The sequence below is a fragment of the Herpailurus yagouaroundi genome, unplaced genomic scaffold, assembly GCF_014898765.1.
Source record: "Herpailurus yagouaroundi ecotype Mexico unplaced genomic scaffold, PumYag 187, whole genome shotgun sequence".
Taxonomy (NCBI): Eukaryota; Metazoa; Chordata; class Mammalia; order Carnivora; family Felidae; genus Herpailurus; species Herpailurus yagouaroundi.
In genome coordinates this window covers 2222827-2232859 of record NW_024412418.1, presented here as the reverse complement: position 1 = coordinate 2232859, position 10033 = coordinate 2222827, and the positions used below count along the sequence as shown (strand labels likewise).

At 38.3% G+C, this 10033-nt stretch overlaps 1 protein-coding gene across 1 annotated transcript in view; it reads right to left on the bottom strand.

The window, feature by feature from the left end:
• Positions 1-9784: 9784 nt before the first annotated feature.
• Positions 9785-10033, bottom strand: part of LOC121043761 (olfactory receptor 5A2-like) — a 28527-nt gene continuing 28278 nt past the window's right edge. The window contains exon 2 of the mRNA XM_040495758.1: positions 9785-10023. Within this exon, the coding sequence (XP_040351692.1) occupies positions 9785-10023 (239 nt within the window). The remainder of the gene's footprint in view (positions 10024-10033) is intronic.

The window sequence follows — 10033 nt, the reverse complement described above, 5'->3', positions numbered from 1 at the left end:
ATCTAGACACATGGTCAATAAAGAAACAAGGGCCCTGAATGATACATTGGATCAGATGGACTTGACAGATATATTTAGAACTCTGCATTCCAAAGCAACAGAATATACTTTCTTCTCGAGTGTACATGGAACCTTCTCCAAGATAGATCACATACTGGGTCACAAAACAGCCTTTCATAAGTATACAAGAACTGAGATCATACCATGCATACTTTCGGACCACAATGTTATGAAGCTTGAAATCAACCACAGGAAAACCTCCAAAAGCATGGAGGCTAAAGAACACCCTAATAAAGAATGAATGGGTCAACCAGGCAATTAGAGAAGAAAAAAATATATGGAAACAAACGAAAATTAAAATACAACAATCCAAATGCTTTGGGATGCAGCAAAGGCAGACCTGAGAGGAAAATACATTGCAATCCAGGCCTATCTCAAGAAACAAGAAAAATCCCAAATACAAAATCTAACAGCACACCTAAAGGAAATAGAAGCAGAACAGCAAAGGTAGCCTAAACCCAGCAGAAGAAGAGAAATAATAAAGTTCAGAGCAGAAATAAACAATATAGAATCTAAAAAAACTGTAGAGCAGATCAACGAAACGAAGAGTTGGTTCTTTGAAAAAATAAACAAAATTGACAAAACTCTAGCCAGGCTTCTCAAAAAGAAAAGGGAGTTACCCAAATAGATAAAATCGTGAATGAAAATGGAATTATTACAACCAATCCCTCAGACATACAAGCAATTATCAGGGAATACTATGAAAAACTATATGCCAACAAACTGGACAACCTGGAAGAAATGGACAAATTCTTAAACACCCACACACTTCCAAAACTCAAACTGGAGGAAATAGAAAGCTTGAATAGACCCATAACCAGCGAAGAAATTGAATTGGTTATCAAAAATCTCCCAACAAATAAGAGTCCAGGACCAGATGGTTCCCTGGGGAATTCTACCAGACATTTAAAGCAGAGATAATACCTATCCTTCTCAAGCTATTCCAAAAAATAGAAAGGGAAGGAAAACTTCTAGACTCATTCTATGAAGGCAGTATTACTTTGATTCCTAAACCAGACAGAGACCTAGTAAAAAAAGAGAACTACAGGCCAATATCCCTGATGAATATGGATGCAAAAATTCTCAATAAGATACTAGCAAATTAAATTCAACAGCATATAAAAAGAATTATTCACCATGATCAAGTGGGATTCATTCCTGGGATGCAGGGCTGGTTCAACATTCGCAAATCAATCAACGTGATACATCACATTAATAAAAGAAAAGATAAGAACCATATGATCCTGTCAATCGATGCAGAAAAAGCATTTGACAAAATTCAGCATCCTTTCTTAATAAAAACCCTTGAGAAAGTCGGGATAGAAGGAACATACTTAAACATCATAAAAGCCATTTATGGAAAGCCCACAGCTAACATCATCCTCAATGGGGAAAAACTGAGAGCTTTTTCCCTGAGATCAGGAACATGACAGGGATGCCCACTCTCACCGCTGTTGTTTAACATAGTGTTGGAAGTTCTAGCATCAGCAATCAGACAACAAAAGGAAATCAAAGGCATCAAAACTGGCAAAGATGAAGTCAAGCTTTCACTTTTTGCAGATGACATGATACTATACATGGAAAATCCGATAGACTCCACCAAAAGTCTGCTAGAACTGATCCATGAATTCAGCAAAGTTGCAGGATACAAAAATCAATGTACAGAAATCAGTTGCATTCTTATACACTAGTAATGAAGCAACAGAAAGACAAATAAAGAAACTGATCCCATTCACAATTGCACCAAGAAGCATAAAATACCTAGGAATAAATCTAACCAAAGATTTAAAAGATCTGTATGCTGAAAACTATAGAAAACTTATGAAGGTAATCGAAGAAGATTTAAAGAAATGGAAAGACATTCCATGCTCATGGATTGGAAGAATAAATATTGTCAAAATGTCGATACTACCCAAAGCTATCTACACATTCAATGCAATCCCAATCAAAATTGCACCAGCATTCTTCTCAAAACTAGAACAAGCCATCCTAAAATTCAGATGGAACCACAAAAGGCCCCGAAGAGCCAAAGTAATTTTGAAGAAGAAGACCAAAGCAGGAGGCATCACAATCCCAGAATTTAGCCTCTACTACAAAGCTGTCATCATCAAGACAGCACGGTATTGGCACAAAAACAGACACATAGACCAATGGAATAGAATAGAAACCCCAGAACCAGACCCACACACGTATGGCCAACTCATCTTTGACAAAGCAGGAAAGAACATCCAATGGAAAAAAGACAGTCTCTTTAACAAACGGTGCTGGGAGAACTGGACAGCAACATGCAGAAGGTTGAAACTAGACCACTTTCTCACACCATTCACAAAAATAAACTCAAAATGGATAAAGGACCTGAATGTGAGACAGGAAACCATCAAAACCCTAGAGGAGAAAGCAGGAAAAGACCTCTCTGACCTCAGCCGCAGCAATTTCTTACTTGACACATCCCCAAAGGCAAGGGAATTAAAAGCAAAAATGAATTACTGGGACCTTATGAAGATAAAAAGCTTCTGTACAGCAAAGGAAACAACCAACAAAACTAAAAGGCAACCAACAGAATGGGAAAAGATATTTGCAAATGACATATCAGACAAAGGGCTAGTATCCAAAATCTATAAAGAGCTCACCAAACTCCACACCCGAGAAACAAATAACCCAGTGAAGAAATGGGCAGAAAACATGAATAGACACTTCTCTAAAGAAGACATCTGGATGGCCAACAGGCACATGAAAAAGTGCTCAATGTTGCTCCTTATCAGGGAAATACAAATCAAAACCACACTCAGATATCACCTCACGCCAGTCAGAGTGGCCAAAATGAACAAATCAGGAGACTACAGATGCTGGAGAGGATGTGGAGAAACGGGAACCCTCTTGCACTGTTGGTGGGAATGCAAATTGGTGCAGCCGCTCTGGAAAACAGTGTGGAGGTTCCTCAAAAAATGAAAAACAGACCTACCCTATGACCCAGCAGTAGCACTGCTAGGAATTTACCCAAAGGATACAAGAGCACTGATGCATAGGGGCACTTGTACCCCAATGTTTATAGCAGCACTCTCAACAATAGCCAAATTATGGAAAGAGTCTAAATGTCCATCAACTGATGAATGGATAAAGAAATTGTGGTTTATATACACAACGGAGTACTACGTGGCAATGAGAAAGAACGAAATATGGCCCTTTGTAGCAATGTGGATGGAACTGGAGAGTGTGATGCTAAGTGAAATAAGCCATACAGAGAAAGATACCATATGTTTTCACTCTTATGTGGATCCTGAGAAACTTAACAGAAACCCATGGGGGAGGGGAAGGAAAAAAAAAAAGAGGTTAGAGTAGGAAAGAGCCAAAGCATAAGACACTCTTAAAAACTGAGAACAGGGGCACCTGGGTGGCTCAGTCGGTTAAGCGGCCAACCTCCGCTCGGGTCATGATCTCGCGGTCCGTGAGTTCGAGCCCCGCATCGGGCTCTGTGCTGACAGCTCGGAACCTGGAGCCTGTTTCAGATTCTGTGTCTCCCTCTCTCTCTGACCCTCCCCCGCTCATGGTCTGTCTCTCTCTGTCTCAAAAATAAATAAATGTTAAAAAAAAATAAACTGAGAACAAACTGAGGGTTGATGGGGGGTGGGAGGGAGAGGAGGGGAGGTGATGGGTATTGAAGAGGGCATCTTTTGGGATGAGCACTGGGTGTTGTATGGAAACCAATTTGACAATAAATTTCATATATTAAAATAAAGAAACAAAGAAACAAAGAAAGAAAGAAGGAAAGCAGGGCAGCTATACTCATATCAGACAAAATAGACTACATGCCAAAAATGGAAATAAGAGACAAAGAAGGTCACTAAATAATGATAAAGGGGTCAATTCATTAAGAACATGAATATATGCACCCAATATCAGAGTCCTAATATATATAAGCAAAAATGAACAGATCTGAAGGGAGAGATAAACAGCAATACAATAAGAGTAAAAGACTTCAATACCCCACTATCAGCAATAGATAGATCATGAAAGCAGAAAATCAACATGGAAATGTTGGACAAAACGAAACAGTAAGCCAGATGTCTTGAACAAACATTTATAGAACACTCTATCCAATAGCACCAGAATACACATTCTTCTTAACCACACACTGAAAATTCTTCAAGATAAATCATATGAGGGGCGCCTGGGTGGTGCAGTCGGTTAAGCGTCCGACTTCAGCCAGGTCACGATCTCGCGGTCCGTGAGTTTGAGCCCCGCGTCGGGCTCTGGGCTGATGGCTCAGAGCCTGGAGCCTGTTTCCAATTCTGTGTCTCCCTCTCTCTCTGCCCCTCCCCCGTTCATGCTCTGTCTCTCTCTGTCCCAAAAATAAATAAATGTTGAAAAAAAAAAAAAGATAAATCATATGATAGGACACAAACCAAGTCTTCACAAATTCAAGACTGAAATCATGCCAAGTATCTTTCCCATATGCATTGTTATGAAACTAGAAATCAACAAGAGGAAAGCTGGAAAAATGAAAGCATGTGAACACTAAACACATTCCTGAACAACTAATGGGTCAAAGAGGAAATCAAAATAGTAATCAAAAAATTCCTCAAAAACAAATGAAAATGTCAACACAACACAGGAAAACCTAAGTGATGCTACAAAAGCAGCTCTAAGGGGAAGTTTACAGTAAAAATTGCATATATCAAGGAATTAAAAAGATTTCAAATAAATAACCTAACTTTTGACCTCATAGAAGTAGAAAAAGAAGTACAAATATAGCCAGTGTTAGCAGAATAAAGGAAATAACAAATAGTAGAAATAAATGGGATAAAGATCAGAAAAGCAATAGAAAAATATCAATGAAACTAAAGCTGGGGTTTTTAAAGAATAAACAAAGTGATAAATCTTTACCTAGACTAAAAAAAAAAAGAGACGAGGGGTGCCTTGGTGGCTCAGTCGGTTGAGTGACTTCGGCTCAGGTCATGATCTCGCAGTCTGTGAGTTCGAGCCCCGCGTTGGGCTCTGTGCTGACAGCTCAGAGCCTGGAGCCTGTTTCAGCTTCAGTGTCTCCCTCTCTCTCTGCCCCTCCCCCGCTCATGCTCTGTCTCTCTCTCTCTCTCTCTCTGTGTCAAAAATAAAAAATAAACATAAAAAAATTACAGAAATTCTATGAAATTATTTTAAAAAAAAGAGGAGGAATAATCCTATAACCTTAACCCTTAACCTCATTTTATGATCCCAACATTATGCTGATACCAAAGAGTGGTAAGAACACTACATGAAAATTATATACCAATGTCCCTGATTAATACAGACGCAAAAATTCATAATAAAATATCAGCAAGTCAAAATCATTAAGGGATCATCTACCATGACTAAATGAATATTGTCCCTACAAGGACAGTTCAACATACACAAAGCCACAAATATGATGCACCACGTTAATATAAGATAAAAAGCATATCATCTCAAAGATGGAGAAAAAGCGTTTGAAAAAATACAACATCCTTTTTTAAATAGTCAACACTTTGGGTATAGAAGGAACTGACCTAAACATAATAAAGCCAGAAATGAGACATCCACACTTAACATCAGTCAACAATGGAAGGTTAAAATAATTTCCAAGATCAAGAGCAAGACAAGAGTGTCCATTCTCACCATGCTTATGCAACATAGTAGTGGAAGCCCTAGTTAGAATAATTAGGCAAGATAAAGAGGTAAAAGGCATCTAAATCAGAAAGGAAGAAAGAAAACTGTCATTATTGCAGATGATATATTCTTATATCTAGAAAGTCCTAAAGACTCAACCAAAAATCTATTGGAACTAATCAAGAAATTCAGTAAACTTGCAGTACTTAGAATCAACATACAGAAAGCAGTTGCATTTCTATACACTAACAGTGAAACACCTGAAAAAGAAGTAAAAAATATTATACCATTCACAGTAACATTAAAAACAATAAAATGCTTAGGAATAAATTTAACCAAGGAAGTAAAGATCTGTACTATTAAAACTAAAATACATTGAAGAAATTAGAGAACACACCAAAAAAATGGAAACATATCCCATGTTCATGAACGGAAATTAATATTCTTCAAATGTCCATACTACCCAAAGTCATCAATAGATTGAAGAAAATCTCCATCAAAATTACAATGACATTTTTTACCAAAATAGAAAAAACAATACTAAAATTTGTGTGACACTTCAAAAGACCTAAGCCAAAGGAATCTTGAGAAAGAACAAAAGTGGAGGCATCACACTCCTGATTCCAAGCTATACTACAAAGCTATACTAAACACAAGTATGGGTCTGTCATTAAAATAGACACATAGCTGGGAGCCTGGGTGGGTCAGTCGGTTAAGCATTGGCCTTCGGCTCAGGTCATGATCTTGCAGTTTGTGAGTTCAAGCCCCATATCTGGCTCTGTGCTGACAGCTCAGAGCCTGCAGCCTGCTTCGGATTCTGTGTCTCTCCCTCTCTCTGCCCCTCCCATGATCATGCTCTGTCTCTCAATAATAAATAAACATTTTAAATATTAAAAAAAAATAGACACATAGGTCAGTAGAATAAAATAGATTGAGAAATCAACTCCCACCTACCATGTCAACTACAAGGGAGCCAAGAATACTCAGTCGGGAAAGAACAGTCTCTTTAATAAATGGTTTTGTAAAACCTGGATTATCAAATGTGTAATAATAAAACTGGACCAATACCTTTTACCACTCACAAAAATTAACCCTAAATGGATTAAAGATAGGAATATAAGACCTGAAACCATAAAACTCCTAGAAGAAAAGATAGGGAACAAGGTCCTTGACACTGGTCTTGAAAACGATTTTTTAGATCTCACACCAAAAGCACAATCAACAAAAGCAAAAGTCAACAAGTGAGGCTACATCAAATTAAAAAGCCTCTGCACAGCAAGAGAACGATTAACAAAATCAAAAGGCAACTTATCTGTAAACCATATACTTAAAAATATTTACCAACCACGTATCTCAGATAGGGGTTAATATCCAATATATAAAAAGAACTCATACAACTCAAAAACAAAACAATCTGATTAAAAAATGTGTAGAGGAACCAAATAGATATTTTTCCTAGAAGACACCCAATTGACAACAGGTACATTAAACAAATATCCAACATCACTAATCATCAAGGAAATGCATATCCAAACCACAATGAAGTATCAGCTCACACCTGTTAAAATGACTATCATCATAACAAGAGATCATAAGTAGTGGTGACGATTTAGAGAAAAGGGAACACCTGTACACTGTTTGTGGAAAGGTAACTTGGTTTAGCCACTATTAAAAACAGTATGGATGTTCCTCAAAAGATTAAAGAACTACCATAGGATCCAGCAACCCCACTTCTGGGTATACACTCAACAGAAATAAAAACAGGATACCAAAAAGATAATCTCCACTCCCGTGTTTATTGCAGCATTATTCATAATAGGCAATATATGGAATGATAAAGAATTATAAAGAAGACATGGTGTTGACACACAGCACAGTGGAATATTACTCAACTACAACAGTGAAGGAAATCTTGCCATTTGAGACAACATGAATGGACCCCGATGGCATTATGCCAAGTGACATAAATCAGACAAGGACATAAACTGTATGATAGCACTAATATGCAGGATCAAAAAGCCAAACCCATTGAAACAGAGAGTCCAATGGTGGTTACCAAGACCTGGAGAGCAAGGAAATAGGAGAGATGTTTTTTGAAAGGGTACAACCTTGGGGCGCCTGGGTGGCGCAGTCGGTTAAGCGTCCGACTTCAGCCAGGTCACGATCTCGCGGTCCGGGAGTTCGAGCCCCGCGTCAGGCTCTGGGCTGATGGCTCAGAGCCTGGAGCCTGTTTCCGATTCTGTGTCTCCCTCTCTCTCTGCCCCTCCCCCACTCATGCTCTGTCTCTCTCTGTCACAAAAATAAATAAACGTTGAAAAAAAAATTTAAAAAAAAAAAAAAGAAAGGGTACAACCTTGCAACTAAAAGATAAATAAATATGGAAATCTAATGCACAGCATAATGATTATGAGGTGCGCCTCCTACTGAAGCCCTCATGGTTCCTTAGGAAGCCTTCTCATACATCATCACACACTTTTAAAGAACAATGCTTCAAAGAACATACCTAAGCTTGCACAGTGGGGAAGGGGAGCACACATCTTTTATTCACACTGCACTACTTCCTTGGTATGGGGTAAGACCTCACATTCTCTCCCAGAGATTCAATGATTCCCCTTCTCTCAATCCCATTCATTTGCAAACTCATGAAAAATTTGGCAAAGGCTTCAAATGCCTCTTCATTTATAATCTTTAATTAAAGAGAACAATTATGTGACTCATCAGAATTAAGACCCCCCCCCCCCCCCAAACAGCAATGAGAACCCAATGAATCTCCAAGGTTAATATGTCATTTGTAATGACATATGTTTTATATCAGTTGGTTCAAGTCTGAGCAATCTGGCAAATCAGCAGCCAGTATTGTTACACATCTTGTTCCCTTTTCAAACAGATCACAAGAACCAAAAGCTTTATGTTCTACTTTACACAAAGAAAACTGGCCAAAGTTAAAAACCCTGCCTCTCCCACTATTATTTCTTCTCTGGCTCTTGAGGCTTCCTAGAGAATATCAGCATTAGAATAACTCTAACCATCTACTCCATGCATTATATCACCCCATACAACACCATAAATCTCTAGGACATAAAATGTTTAACATAGAAAATAAAAAGAATATATATCAGCTTTCCATATTTGTTCTTAGTCTGCAATATTTATAATTCAGTAACTCTATTCCTACAATGAATTTTCACACAAGTCTCCTCACACCAAACATAAACAGATGCTTGAAATATCAGAAATGATTTGAGAGTGCGAAACACTGGCTATGTCAGACAAGGGTAAATTTTCCACATTTAATGGGAGAAAGAGGCTTGAGTCCCACAATATAAAAAACTGATATTGTCTATGACATGGATTTTGAACATCATCTCCCATCAGAAATCCCCACTGAAACTAGAAGCAAGAAACTAAACCATCAGACTCCTAAGAAATGGTAAGGAAGGGACCACATCCTTCATTCCAATCCTCTTTAGGATTCAAATCACCTTTTCCTTCAGAAGATTATAGCTGGTAGAGACTGGAATGTGACCAAATTTATGGGATGATTAGTTCTGAAAGAGGCCTTAGACAAACAGTAGCTATATCAGACTCTTCCCGGGAGACACAACCAGGCTAATCGTATAGCTTTATTTCTGTTCAAAGGCACATCCTCTCTCTCCGTTTATTCCCACTATGGCAGAAACACACAACAAACATCAATCACCATCATGTCTGGATTACGCCACATCAAAATATTTGGGACACAAGTTCTCCATATTCTTGGGGGCCTCTGTCAGATATCAGTCCTTTACAATCAGAGGTCTGAGACTGAGCAGGGCTCAATCTCCAAAGCAAAAGGAACTAACGAGTTTCTAAACCTTAACATTTTACAAATACTTGCAGATTATTTATAAATGATGATGACATTCCCCATGTACAGTGAAAGTATGAACCTCCTCCGGACTTAAAGACATTGTGTTTGTGTGGAGTCAAGTCACCATCAGTCCATTTGGCATATTAATCTGTGTCAAACTAAGCTTTCTTTATACAAAGGCGATATTATAGTCCATTTATTTGCATATTCTTAGGAGTTAAGCTTTCTGATAGGACAAATCTGGACAGAACCTCAGCAGTACCATCTCTTCTTCTGTAAACTCCTCAAGGCATCTTTGATTTCCTTGTTCCTCAGACTGTAAATCAAAGGATTCAACATGGGGATGACCACGGTGTAGAATACTGATGCAAATCTGTCAAAACTGGAGGAACCGCCAGAGCTGGAACTCAAATAGACAAAGACACTCGAGATATAAAAGAGGGAAACTGCTGTTAGATGAGAAGCACAGGTGTTGAAAGCCTTGGACCTGCCTTTAGCTGA